Source organism: Apis dorsata, unplaced genomic scaffold (genome assembly GCF_000469605.1).
Source record: "Apis dorsata unplaced genomic scaffold, Apis dorsata 1.3 scaffold_28, whole genome shotgun sequence".
Taxonomy (NCBI): Eukaryota; Metazoa; Arthropoda; class Insecta; order Hymenoptera; family Apidae; genus Apis; species Apis dorsata.
In genome coordinates, this window is record NW_006263330.1 from 329,476 (window position 1) to 343,593 (window position 14,118).

The window sequence follows — 14,118 nt, forward strand, 5'->3', positions numbered from 1 at the left end:
ATGTGTATATAAATATTTTTTTATTTATACTTATATATAAATAATTCTATATTTTTAAATTACTTACTTAAATAAATATATCATACTGCTAAATGTGGCATAACTACATCAATGATAAAAAAAAATATACATATTAACATACATGCATTTACTACTTATTGCATTACATCAAAAACTAATATAAATGCATGTGTTAATAATGAAATAGAAATAACTGTTTAAAAAAGCAATTAATAAATTTACACTCAAAGTCTGCATTGTAAGCCCAAAACTTCAGACAAACAGTACCTTCAGAATGGGCAGAATAATTTTTTGGTGAACGTGGCCTTAACTTGGGAATTTGAGTACATGTATTCTGCCCTATGTTCACTGTTTGTGTACTGTTTGTGTTTTTAGTATGATTTGTATTTAAAGAAGATCGAGTTGTTTGTAATGTGTGTATATTGCGTCGGATCCTCAGATTCTTTCCTGGATGTTCGCTGTCCACTTTATTTCCAGGAGCACGATATTCATTGCAGATATCCAGTTTTTTCAGCTCACACACACTCACTACAAAAAGGAAAAACATTCTCTGCCATGCTGCAGTAGGCTAAATAGCTAAATACAGTTTGAACCCATAATTTTGATAATTTTTATCCAAATTGTAAATTATATATAACTAGTTTTTAAATTTGAGATGAATGCTTGAATGGCCGTTAGAAATGCTACTATATGAAGTTTGGCTACTAGTTAATACATAAAAATTTGCATCGCTTATGAAAAAAAAAATATTGTGCCAAAAAATAAAACCATTAAAGAAAGGAATAACGCGCGCATGCATACATGTACAGGTACATTCACACATTAGTACTTTCATCAAACACACACCCAGATACATACATACGCGTGAACATTATAGAACAATTAACACATGAGCATGCTAAACAGTAATAGTGTTACTCCTTAAGCTGTATTATAACTTAATTTAATAATTATAAGTAAACTTTATATGACTAAAACAGCTTAAGAAATGTTATATACTTAAAATATATGTTTACAAACCAAGAAAATCAAGTCTGTCCTTTGCCATTGCTAAATTAGTGCGCATTTTATCATGAAGTCTTTGTGCATGTTCCCATACTTCTCCCCGACCACCAGTGCATTCTATAGCTATTCCTTTTTCTAATTCTCCAATTCCTTTCTTGTAAAGTTCAATTGCCATTTCTTTCTGACCTATTGATTAATTATAATTATAAAAATGATATATTATATATATAAAAAAATAAAAAATTATACAATATAGTTCAAATATAATTTTTTATATTACATAATTTTATGATATCATACCTTCATTATCTTCATCAATTTTAAGAGCTTTGCTGATAAATTCAAAAGCTCTACGATGATGATGTTTTTGTTTTGCAAGTAAGGGATCTCCTGGACCAGGACCAATTGGCCTTCTAGGCACTTGCGACATTCCCTCGTTTTCAATTTGTTCAGTATTATTTAAGTTATTATTTAAATTTTCACTAGATTTCTGACCAACTACAATTTCTAGCTGACAGGTTTGCTTGCAAGCTTGTCTTCGTTGAATCAGCTGAGATGTAGATGTATATAAGTATTTGAATACCACAAATAATTGATAAAGAAGTGTCCTCAGAACATTAAAAAGCAATATCAAAGGAAAAGAAACAATATAGAGATTACGTTTGTGTACTGACGGCTGAGGGGCGTCGAGAAAGCGATGATTATGATGGTAATGATTGTGGTGATGATTATTGCAATTAATGGTAGTTGTTGTTTTATCACTATTTTCATTCTTGGTCACGCAAAGTTTTTTTGGCGACTTAGTGCCGTACTTTCGTATTGGACGCCCGCCATCACTGTAAGACATTTCCTATCGCAAATTTTTGAATTCCTATAGTACCAAGTACACTTTTTATCGCCAAATACAAGTTGAACTAAACATTCTGACATTCCCAATGTTGTATAAATATTGAAAATGAAAACTGTTTTTAGATCATCTTTTTAAAAAATATTTTCGAAATTCAATAATTAAGTTTTTCTAAAAATAATTGCACAGAAACAATCGTTTTTATTAACAAAGAAGATGAAAGAAAAAAACAATAAGATTCAAAATTTTGAAATGTTTGCAATTGAAAAATCATAAATAAAATAGAATAATTCGTAATCTTCTTCAGCATCGCTTGTTTTGATTCACATTTAACTTGAAACATGAATATATAACATGGATTTACAAACATCAACAAACGTTGTTTTACAAAATCGCGTATACAAAAATATATACATAGAAAAACTTATATTATGTGCATTTTACTATTTACTTCATTTAGTATATATTCTAAGTACACGAGATAGATTACTTTATGCACTTGCGCCCTTTATTGTATTCCCTTGCACATGCGTATATGTACTTAAGAAACTTTATTGTTTTCTTCACACAATTTTAAATTTTATATTTTATATTTTATATTTTGTTCATTTATTATTTTATTTATTAAGAATTAAAATGTATTTAATAAGTAAATAATAAAGATTTTATGATATTTAATGGTACCATTTCTTTAAGAATATATTATTCATTAAATATAAATTTTATGACATATAGTACAATAAAAATATATATAACATTACAAACTGATAATTTTAAAAAGATTTTCTTTCAATGTTTAAAAATATAAAATTATAAAAGATAACATTTATATATTTATTGTATTTCCCGGCACAGTTATTACCGATGAATGTTAACTTAGTTTATCACTTTATCACCTATATCATATTAGTTCATAAATATACTACTAAGAGTCTCTCCTAGCATTCTGCCGCCATTTTCTTCATCAGTTCTGCGTTTTACATTCCAGAGATTGCATCGAGGCAAGATGTCGTCCGCAAGTGGTGATGAAAGTGAGATCGCTTTAAATGAACCCGGTAAGAAGATGATATTTATGAAAGAAACTGTATTTAACATGACATAATATTGATTTTCATTTATATTTATATACAGTTGTATAAAATGAAATAAAAATATTAATAAACCCGGTAGTAAAGACCTGCAAACCGCCATTAAACGAATGGCGTCTCACATACGCATGTAACGTAAATATCTTATTCAAATTTTGCATTTTTTTTTTATATTTTGATTCTTTTCAGTACGACGTACGAGATCTAGTCGTACACGAAAGACTACCGTGGTAGCAAAGAAATCTCCTGTAAAAAAACTTTTAGCGAGGGCAACACGTTCTCCGAAAAAAGTGCAAGAAATCGAAGAGGTCGAGGTACGTAAATTCTATAGTACTATAAGTTGTTCTTGTAATCATTAAAATTCGTATTCAATATCTTATTTAATAGAAATAATTTCTTATAATTTTTCAGGAAGAGGAACCTATATTACAAGAAGAAGTGGTAATGGAAAGCATTCCTGAGAATGGAGTGCAAAGATTTGGTGATATTATAATTGAACAGCATAATGAAGATGATTCCTCTATGTTACATTTAGAATTAGAAGATTCTGGTGATACTACTATTCATGAAATCAATATGAATCAGACTGTACAAATAGGAATCCAAGAAACTGTACCTGATTTAGAAACATCTGCATCTCAAATTGTAAATAAAATATATTTCTTTCTTTTAAATTTAATTTGAATTATATTTTAAAATATTTTTATTTTAGGATCATTCTACTACAGTGTCAGATCCTATGATCATAGAAGAAAGTAGTATGGATAAAGTTGATATGTTAAATGAACGTGAACAAATGGATATGGAAGGACAAGATATTAGTAATGATGAAACAAATCAACGTGTATTGATAGATTTTCAAGAAGTTATGAATGATGATGGAGAAACAATAACACAAGTGACAGAAATCCTAGAAACAGAAGAAATTGAATCTGAAACTGTTATAAATGAAAGTACTGGAATTGAAGTTGTAGAAGTAGATTGTCAACAAGAAACATCGGAAAGTATAGAAAATGTTATAGAAAAAACTGTGCCTGATTATGATATGACAGAAATGATGGAAATATCAGAAACAACAGAGACTGACATGGAATGTTTGTCTGAGAATGCTATAAAAAAAACAGAACCTGATACAGAAGCTGTATCTGAAGATGAATTGCCTACTGAAGCTGCCACAAAGGTATTTTATTATTAAAGAAGTAAGATTAAAAACTTATAATATTTTGTATGTGCATGCGTGCTTGCATGTGTGTTTATAATTTATATAATATTTTATTTTTAACATTTAGGAACCTGAAACAGAAGCTGTATCTGATGAAGAATTACCAGCAGCAGCTCCAGCAGATTTGGGAGAAACTGAATCAGTTTCTGAAGATGAATTACCATTAGATAGTGAAAGAAAAAAGAAAAGCGGAACAAAGGTAATGAATAAAATCGCAGAAAAGAAGAACAAAACGGAAGGCACAAGTAAGAAAAAAAAATTTATTTAAATTTTTAAAATTGTTATATTTCGGTCTTTTTATTTTGTATTATATTTGTTTTCAGATAAACGTAAATTAAATGCAGAAGGAGAGTATGATCCTAGTTCACCAACATCTGAAAATAATGATGAAACACCAGCAAAGAAGGTAGCTCTTTCAACAGAAACAGATCCAGGGGATAATAAGCAAGAAACTAAACCAGCATCGCCAAAGAAAAAGACATTACCAGAATTAGAAAAATACTGGAAAGCTGTTAACGAAGATCCATCAGATTTCACAGGATGGACTTATCTTCTCCAATATGTTGATCAAGAAGTAAGTTAAAAAGCAACAATACTATAAAAATTATACTTAATATATGATTTATTTGTCACGTAGAATGATGCAGAGGCTGCACGTGAGGCTTATACCAAATTTTTGGATCGTTATCCATATTGCTATGGTTATTGGAGAAAATTCGCTGATTACGAGAAGAAGAAGGGCAACCCCGATAATGTCCAAAGGGTGAGTCAATTCGTTTACCATATTTATTAGATCTATTTCTTATTATGATATCATTTAATTAACGCAATCTAATGAAAATAGCTCGAGTTAGGAAGACGCGTGGGCAGTGTGCACGCACGTAAATATGGTTTTCCCTTCCAACAGCCTAGCACGTCTTGCGGCACCTATACGACTCTCTCCGTTTACCAAATAGCTAGTTACTTAATTATTCTGCGATATCTACAATATTATTGCGTATATTACTGTTTTACTTATACCGTTATATCGATATTCTACATACGATACGTAAGTCAAGCGAAGGCTAGTTGTTTCAATTTGCGATATTACCGTGCAAGAAATTGTGTATAATATTTACTGTAAGCATTTGTACACATAGCTTACTACAGAAAGTATTGTAACTTAAGCATAAGATGCGGTACCTTACTTAATGTAAGTAAGATTGGGTTGGGTGTTAAATCAAAGTCAGAAACAAAGACTTAGGACGTGAACATGCCAGAGAGGGAGCAAGAAAATGTGGCGGAAGACACAGAGGCACCCAGATCGGAACACTCCTTGACTTTAAGGTGAATGCACAATGCTCTGCAATCTCTGTGTTAATTAAATCTATTTATTTACAGTACGCGTATGATATGTGAGTATACGTTGCTAAAAAACCGTAATGCTTATCGAAAGCTTAAAAAAAAAAATAAAAAAAAACAAAAAATAGGTATAAGTCTACCCGCCACCAGCCCAATCACTTGTAAACTATTCTAAATGTGATTGCAAACCATTACTACAGGTATTCGACCAAGGTTTGAAAGCTATTTCGCTCAGTGTCGACCTTTGGCTTCATTACATCAACCACTGCAAAACCGTTTATGAAAAAGACGAAGAAAAACTTCGAGAACAATATGAAAAAGCTATCCAGGCATGTGGTCTTGAATTCAGGTGCGAAATATCTTCGATTTTTTATGCACATATTTATGTAATATTTATAACAGATGTATATTTTTTTATTTAGATCTGATCGTCTTTGGGAAAGTTATATAAAATGGGAATTAGAAGGCAAACGTCTAAGCAGAGTAACAGCATTATATGATCGTTTATTATGTACTCCAACACTTGGTTATATTTCTCATTTTGATGCATTTCAAGAATTTGTTTCTTCAAATTTACCAAATCGTATTTTAAATGTTGACGATTTTCTTGCATTACGTGCTGAAGTGAAAGCACTTTTGAAATCGGATGACACTACTTCTACTTCAGCAGCTGATGATGCACCACCTGGTGAAGAACCACCGCCACATGAACTTCCTCCAACTGATGAAGAAACTCGTGCTATTAGAGAAAAAATTATTAGTAGTAGACGTAAAATGCATAAAGCTAATATTAATGCAGTTGCTGCAAGATGGTCATATGAAGAAGGTGTAAGTACATCATATACTTAATGTGATATTTATTATTTAATATTTAATCTTTACTTACAGATTAAAAGACCATATTTCCATGTCAAACCTTTAGAACGATGTCAATTAAAAAATTGGAAGGAATATTTAGATTTTGAAATTGAACAAAAAGATCAAAATCGAATAATCATTTTGTTTGAAAGATGTTTAATAGCATGCGCTTTATATGATGAATTTTGGATGAGAGTAAGTTTTTCTTATTTATTTTGATTCGAAAATATTTCTGTATTTAATTTTTAAATATTTTTTAATTATTTTATAGTTTGTTCGTTATTTGGAATCCTTGAAAGGCGATAATGTGGAAAAAATAAGAGATGTATATACTAGAGCTTGTACAGTGCATCATCCAAAGAAGCCAAATTTACATTTGCAGTGGGCTACATTTGAAGAAGGTCAGGGTAATTTTGAAAAAGCAGCAAACATATTGGAAAATATTGATAATGTAATACCAAACATGTTACAAGTGGCATATCGGAGAATAAATTTAGAACGTAGAAGAGGAGATTTAGATAAAGCTTGTACATTGTATGAAAATTATATTAGCAATAGTAAGAATAGAACTATCGCAAATAATATTGTAGTAAAGTATGCAAGATTTTTGTGTAAAGTAAAAAATGATGTGGATAAAGCAATTAAAGTATTATTGAAGGTATGATCATGTTGATGTTTACAATACATTTCATATATTTTTTATCTAATTATATACTTTTATAATTTAATTTAACTTTTAAATAATTTTATATATTATATATTTTTTAGGCAACAGAAAAAGATAAAGATAATCCAAGACTTTATTTGCAATTAATTGATTTGGGAATGCAAAGAACTCCTGTTGATACTCAAGAAATTGTCGGATATATGGATATGTTTATAGAACGAGAGCATGCTGATCTAGAACAAAGAGTACTTTTTGCACAACGTAAAGTAGAATTTCTTGAAGATTTTAGTCCAGATATTCGACAAATATTAAAAGCACATGAACAATTTCAAAAATGCATCAAACAAGCAAAGGAACGAAAAAAGACGAAAAATGATGATACCAAAACGTAAGTATTATTTTTATAAAAAAATATTTAAGCTATCATCAATAAAATAATTAAATTGCGCAAATTTAATGTTCTATAGAGATACTTCTCCTCCAAAGAAAGTTAAAACTGGAGATCAGACTAATGTACCACCTCCACCTTCTGTAAGTTCACAGTCATCATACCAGTATAGCAGTGGCCCAAGTGGACCTTATCAATCACAACAACAATTTCAAAGTGGTCAATATGGTGGTCAAGGTGGATATCAACAAGGTTATCAACAATATCCACCTCCTTCTGATCCTAATTATGCCAACTACCAAAATTGGCAATATGGACAAGGAGGACCTCAAGCATATGGACCGTACAATCAATGGGGATCTTATAATTATTATTAGAAGATAATACAAAATTTCTCTTGTACCAGCTTTCATTGCGTTGCTGTATCTACTGTACATTTTAAAATCTTTATTTTTTCATCTAAGGATGACAGACAACAAAAGAAGCAAAATTCTTTCAAGTTCCAATGACACATCAGTGACCTGACACGAATAATAATAATAATAATAATACTTGTCGTACTGATGTTTTTTTTTTTTTTTCAATACATAATAATTATTTGCATGAAATTCTTTCTTAATATATTTTAAATAATACAAAAGTGTAGGAAATTTAAAGAATTTCCCGACTGATGTTGAATATATTATTAAAGACATACATGATACAGGTAGTTGATAAAGAATGCCATATGGTACGAAAGAAAGTACATTATGTGAAATATTCTCCAATTATACTATTTGCATTAAGTTTGTATAATGCAATATTCTACGTCTAATTTTATTCCGTGACGTGTTATTTCTTTAACAGGAGAGTAGCAGTTCATAAATGTTACCTACAACTTGTATAAGTATTTTTTCCGTGTACTTAGTTTATAATATTATAATTTTTTTTTTGCTGATATGCGTTAAACGTATCGCTTAAAAAAAATTAAAAATATATGTAAATGGAAAAATAGATATTTGAATATCCTAGAGATACTAGGTAAGCGCACTTTATGACGTATTCACGGAATAAACATTGTTAATATTTGTCAGTACATTTTTGATAAACAATAAGTAAAAGAAGAGAACTACATTTTTATAACATGTTCAGTTATAAAAATTATCGTTGGAATTATATTTTTAAGTTACAAATGCATATTATTTTGTATGTTGTAATTTCGCATTTGTAATTATAATCTGAATTTTGTCGCAATCGACATAGAAATCACATACATTCAAGAAATTTTCTCTGTATGTGAATTTTTATAATTTACAATAAATGAAATTTAAAACTTATATAAATATTTCTAATAATACACAACAATGCATTGTTTGTGTTAATTTAGAATTTCAAAGAAATATATTTATGACTGTCGAAATAAGAAAAAATATAATTTTTAATTACATTCTGAATATATTGATGTTTCAATTTATTTATTAATATGTCTTCAAAAAATTAATGTCTTCATTCTGTTTTTCGATATTCGAAAGTCGCTAAATTGAAGAGAACAATAACAAAACATAAATATTTGTAACAAACATGCTTTTTTATTATAAAGACATCATTATGATTCTTAATAATTATAATTGTATAATTGTAAAAATTTCATTATTAATATCATTATTAGTATTAGTATTTATTACGAATTTGCAATTTTAATTATGAAACATAACATTTATGATGTTTTATCATTAAAATATGTTACGTTAAATTTTTAAAGTGCAAGCAATTAATTTCATTCATATTACATTAATATAATTTTATTCTTATTACAGTATAAAAAAAAAATATAATTTTATTTTGAAGAAATTAAATATTATTAAAGGCATTAATTTCTTAAATATATTTGTTATGCAACTATCGCACTTGAAGCCATCGCGTTAACTCCACAGGTACCATCTCCTCTATAAACTCTATAATAACCATTCTCGCCCCATCGTGAACCCCAACTATTCTTTATTATCCAGTATGGTAATTCTTTATGAAAGAGAGGATATTCTAAAAAACAATATGCCATGTAAAAGGATAAAAAAATTACTGTATTTAAAAAGTTTATCAATATACATACTACTAATGCCATATCCCACAATTAAAACTCCATGATCTAAATTTTTAGGATTACATAAGAAGTGAAATGGATGTGAAACTCCTCCAATATAAAATTGCATGGCATTGGCATTGATTCCAATGGAAATTGGCCCATTTTTAATAAGCCATTGTGCCATTTTTGTTTCATTTGAAGTAATATTTACAGCACCGACAACTTGTACCTTAGCATTTTTTTTAAAGAAATGGCATTTTTCATTTTTGCCATCATAAGGATAGTCTGATTCTAATTCGAGACCACCTAATTTTTCTATAGCTTTATAAGCATTTTCCATGTATCCTCCATTGCATCCTTCATCTAAAGTATCACAATCTAATAATTCTTGTTCTGATAAAGATAATAATTTTTTATATTTAATCGCGTATTGGCCTTCCACATTTCCAGTTACAGAAAATGCCCAACATGATCCACATAGACCTTGATCTTTCACAGGCGTAACTACATTGTAATCACGCCAATCGAATTTAGATGGTAAAAAAATATCTGATACTTCAGTTTTAGCAAGAGGTATTTCATTCTCTTGTTTTAATTCAGGACGAAAACCTAAATATTGAGTTTTAAATTCTTTAGGCGTAAGATCTGCAAACATTGTAACACCATATTCAGCTGTTCCTTGCTCAAATGTTTGCAATTCTTTAATAACTTTTAGATTCTGCTTAAAGATTTGAAAACGATTTTGTTTTTCATTGGTTGAACTAAATGTTTTGTTAAATTTTATAATAAAATCTTCAAATAACATTTCATTTTTTATGTCTTGAGCTAATTTTAACATTTTTTGATTATATTTATTACCTCGTAAAGATCGTTTTCGACGATTGTTTAAATCACAATTAATGGTAATTTTTGGAGATCCTTTATCTATCCATGGCTGAGACCATATACTGAACAAACATTCTTTAATTTCAGTTCCCTCTTTCAACTGACATTTATCTTTTGTACCTTTTGGACAATTACTTGTACCTAATTTAACTCTTATTTTATATAAATACCCAGATACTACTTGTCGTGAGGCATCAACAATTTCTACTATCATAGGTTCATTTGAACCTTCAGAATTTTCTGAAAATTTTTTTAAACCTTTGTTTGCAAGTTCTTGTACTATAGGATTATTAATATCTATATAACTAGATGCACCAACTAATTCTGATCTTTTGTTTTTATACAAGATTTGTGATTTATTAATTATAGAATCTTTTTTTGTTGGATAAATAATTTCTTCTTGAACTTCATGTTTTTTTATTTCCAGATTTGATTGATTTTCTGTTGTAGGTAAATCAAAATCTTTTAGAAATTCATCAAATTCTTTTTCTTTATCTTCAAATCTTTGAACTTTAGCATCATTATCACTTCCATTAACAGAAATTTTTAAAATAGGATGTTCTGTTACTTCTGATTGTTCTGGTTCTTCTGATTTCTTAGTTGTGATATAAGTATAATTATCAAGAATATCTTTTAAATTTTCTAAAGCTTCCAATTTTTCTTTTCTATTAGGTATTGATGTTACAAGTGCTTCACTATTTATTGTTGAATAGGAATTAATATTTTTTTTAATTTCTGCATCATTATTCAAAGTACAATTGTTTTTTACTATTTTACGGCTAGATTGTTGCCATGGTTTTTCTTCAAATGTTACCAAGCATATCTTAAAAGAAGAATTTAAGTGGACAGAGCATTCTGATTGTTCTACTGCATTTTTTAAACAATCAGATTCTCCTATATGTAATAAGATTTGGTATTGTATAATATTAGATGAAGGTGGAATAACACGAGTTACTTTGACAATGTCGATTACTTTGTGTTTAAAATCATTCTGTATTAATTCATCCATTGACTTTGCTACTTGTTCTCCAAAAGAAATAAATCCAGGTAAATTTGGATTTAGCTCATATGGACATCCTGGACAATAATTAGGACTGGAAGCTCTCATTGCTATAAATGGTCTATCATTATGATCTCCATTTTTCTGAATTTCATGATCTAATTCAATGCTTTGATTATTAACAATTTGTTTTTCTAAATTTTCAATAATGTGATCCTGATCTTGATTATTTTCTTGTACTTGTAATTGGTCATCTTGTCCAGATTGAGGATACAAATACATACATTGTATTGATTCTTTTAAAACATTTATATCTCCAAGTTCATGTTGTTTTATTTCAATAGTACATGCTTCTCGAGGACAAGGTTCTAATGCTTCTTTACAAATAGGAATTAAATCAAATGTAAGCCTATATATTACATATGGAGATTCTTCCTGAAAGTTAAGAAATTAAACAATCTTTTTATAATTAAATTAATACAAATATACATTTTATTCTAATCTATATAAAATCTATATATCTATAATAAAAATTTAGATTTTAAAAGACTGATAGATAATATACCAATTTTTGCGCGCTAATCAGGTTACCGCCCCTATATGTATGATGCGTCGGAGAATCTTGATTCAAAGAATTCAAGGCACGTTGAATTAAAGGCTCCGGAACATTTTGTACTGGTTTGTTGACAGAATCACAAAATACAAGAATTGGAGTAACGATTAATAAAAATAAAAAGCGCGTTTTATGTAAAAGTAAGCCTGCCATCTTAGTGCACACACAGCACGGTGTTGACTTCCAATGGTTTTAACTGACGTAATTGATTCTTGGATGAATTTTTGTATTCTTTTATTTATCGTTGAATTAAAAATAATAATAAATTAAAAATAAAAAATTAAGTTTTAATCTGATTTTGATCACTCTATTTCTTCTGTAAATATAAATGCTTATGCGATGTATTCGAAAATAACAGATCTCAACAAGAACAACAAATGAGATGATTTAATACATGTAAATAGATATGACAAATTAAAAAAAACTGGTAACATTTTTCATTATAAAAGATACATACTTGACTTTAATTACGAACTCATGTTTTTATAAATATTTTTATTGCATCAAAGATAAGATAAATTCTATAATTTAATATGTAGTTAATTTGTACTCTATTAATGTTTAATTTATATTTTATAATTAATATAATTAATATTATAATATAATAGTTTCTTATATTTTCAAAATATAAAAGAATTTTTATTTCGTATTAATATCTTAATAAAAAATATTAAAAATAATATTCATATTTATATATATCATATATATATATATATATATATATTTATACATTATATATAATATATAAACTTAGATTTTTTAAATTCTCTAAATATTCATATTATATAATATGAATAATGATGCGAAAAAAAAGCGTTCATTATTTTGAACCATTTTGAAATAAAATCTAATAACTTAAAAATTATTAATATTATGTAAATATATTCCAATATATATTTATATTAACAGTTTATAAATTTCATGAAATGCGAAAATAATTAGATACAAACAAGAATTTATAGGATAATAAAAAGTATTAAAAATATTTCATAAAATAAGTTTGAAATATGTTTAACATTATATTAAAATAATAAAAATAATTATATTTATTTGTATTCATTTTACCTAATATGTTTTTCCATGTCAAAATAAAAATTATACAATTTTACAAATTTATAATAAAATTTTCCATATGATAATTAAAAAATTTTGACTGTATTTTTATTAATTTTTTTATTATATACTTCATAAATTTTTTATAATAATATTGCTTATATATTTTTACATTCAAATTTTCGCGCCATTTTTAAAATTGATGTTAACCATTTTCAAGTTCCGGTTGTCAAAAAAGCAGCAGCTGTTTCACTGTATCGATGTGATCATCAGTAATAGCTGTAGTGTCTTCTAAAAAATCAAATATTTAAAATATTTAAACGAATTACACGATAGTGATTTGTGAGAATTCATTGATTATCCTTGGTAAGCGAATACAATATTTAATATAACTTACTTCAAATGAAATGTATAGATTGAAACTAACAAAGTACCACATTGCAGTGAAGTTGTATCGATTTTCTACTTTATTCTAGCTATCATTTGACTCATATCAAAGTACGTATATGTTACTAATTTTAATGAATTTAGAATTTTTTACAAATTTTATTTTTTCTTTCTTTTGTTTTGTTATTTTATTTTATAAATTTAATATAGTTACATATTTAATAGATTAAATTTTTTTCTATACAAATTATTTATAATTATCGTGGCTTTGAAAGTTAGATAATTAATTCAACTTAATATACATTATATTTCTTATTTCTAAAAATATTTATTATAATAATACATATATATGAAGTTTAATATTTTATTTATTATAATAGTTATATATTTTTTAACAATTTTTTTAATTTTAAGATTCTTAGTTTAATTAATTTTATTAAGTTTAATTTAATTTTAATTATTTGTTAATTTACTTTTCAATTTTTTCTAAATGAACATATATGAAAGATAAATAAAATAATTTTAGATATATATTTAAATATTTTATAAATATTTAAATGTTTTCTTAAAAAAATATCTTAGTAAATAATTTTAATGATATTTTGAAATTAAATAAGAATTTTATTAGTAGAATGAATTAATATAGCTAATTCATTAGAGATTTTAAATTAATTATTATAA

At 27.1% G+C, this 14,118-nt stretch overlaps 4 protein-coding genes across 8 annotated transcripts in view; 2 read left to right on the forward strand and 2 right to left on the reverse strand.

Moving 5' to 3' along the window:
* Window positions 1–2,078, reverse strand: part of LOC102680364 (spastin-like) — a 4,578-nt gene extending 2,500 nt beyond the window's left edge. Inside the window, exons 1-3 of one of the 2 annotated variants that reach the window (XM_006608025.2) lie at window positions 1,327–2,078; window positions 1,042–1,212; window positions 289–549 (exon numbers count right to left, since the gene is read on the reverse strand). In XM_006608025.2, coding sequence (XP_006608088.1) covers window positions 289–549; window positions 1,042–1,212; window positions 1,327–1,873 — 979 coding nt within the window. In that variant the 5' untranslated portion in view covers window positions 1,874–2,078. The remainder of the gene's footprint in view (window positions 1–288; window positions 550–1,041; window positions 1,213–1,326) is intronic. The other variant, XM_006608026.2, reaches the window with a different exon arrangement.
* A 724-nt stretch (window positions 2,079–2,802) lies between these two features.
* LOC102680596 (pre-mRNA-processing factor 39) lies at window positions 2,803–8,869 on the forward strand. The gene is made up of 13 exons (XM_006608027.2): window positions 2,803–2,928; window positions 3,151–3,275; window positions 3,373–3,606; window positions 3,674–4,141; window positions 4,251–4,428; window positions 4,507–4,757; window positions 4,821–4,946; window positions 5,725–5,873; window positions 5,947–6,352; window positions 6,413–6,577; window positions 6,654–7,040; window positions 7,151–7,437; window positions 7,517–8,869. The coding sequence occupies exons 1-13, from the start codon at window positions 2,880–2,882 to the stop codon at window positions 7,812–7,814; spliced, it is 3,123 nt and encodes a 1,040-aa protein (XP_006608090.1). The 5' UTR covers window positions 2,803–2,879; the 3' UTR covers window positions 7,815–8,869.
* Window positions 8,870–8,985: 116 nt separating this feature from the next.
* LOC102680728 lies at window positions 8,986–12,408 on the reverse strand. 2 transcript variants are annotated; one of them, XM_006608028.2, is made up of 3 exons: window positions 11,950–12,408; window positions 9,527–11,819; window positions 8,986–9,456 (listed from the first exon to the last, which is right to left on the reverse strand). In XM_006608028.2, exons 1-3 carry the CDS (start codon window positions 12,148–12,150, stop codon window positions 9,308–9,310), a joined length of 2,643 nt encoding a protein of 880 aa, XP_006608091.1. In that variant the 5' UTR covers window positions 12,151–12,408; the 3' UTR covers window positions 8,986–9,307. The 2 variants fall into 2 exon arrangements, with proteins under 2 accessions (XP_006608091.1, XP_031366746.1); XM_031510886.1 differs by having other exon boundaries at window positions 11,941–12,398.
* An 842-nt stretch (window positions 12,409–13,250) lies between these two features.
* LOC102681789 (synaptosomal-associated protein 25) overlaps window positions 13,251–14,118 on the forward strand; it is a 26,657-nt gene continuing 25,789 nt past the window's right edge. For 2 of the 3 annotated variants that reach the window (XM_006608035.2, XM_006608041.2), the window contains exon 1: window positions 13,252–13,416. The gene's annotated coding sequence lies outside the window, so the exon portion shown is untranslated. Of the gene's footprint in view, window positions 13,417–14,118 lie in introns of all 3 variants that reach the window. The other variant, XM_006608040.2, reaches the window with a different exon arrangement.

Bases quoted from the DNA above. Each gene is read 5' to 3' on its own strand.
- LOC102680596 (XM_006608027.2), top strand. From the start codon at position 2,880: ATGTCGTCCGCAAGTGGTGATGAAAGTGAGATCGCTTTAAATGAACCC. The intron at 3,607-3,673 runs GTAAATAAAATA...TTTTTATTTTAG, and splicing joins AAACATCTGCATCTCAAATT to GATCATTCTACTACAGTGTC. The intron at 4,947-5,724 runs GTGAGTCAATTC...CCATTACTACAG, and splicing joins ACCCCGATAATGTCCAAAGG to GTATTCGACCAAGGTTTGAA.
- LOC102680728 (XM_031510886.1), bottom strand. From the start codon at position 12,150: ATGGCAGGCTTACTTTTACATAAAACGCGCTTTTTATTTTTATTAATC. The intron at 11,820-11,940 runs CTATCAGTCTTT...CTTAACTTTCAG, and splicing joins CGCAAAAATTGGTATATTAT to GAAGAATCTCCATATGTAAT. The intron at 9,457-9,526 runs GTATGTATATTG...ATTGTTTTTTAG, and splicing joins TGTGGGATATGGCATTAGTA to AATATCCTCTCTTTCATAAA.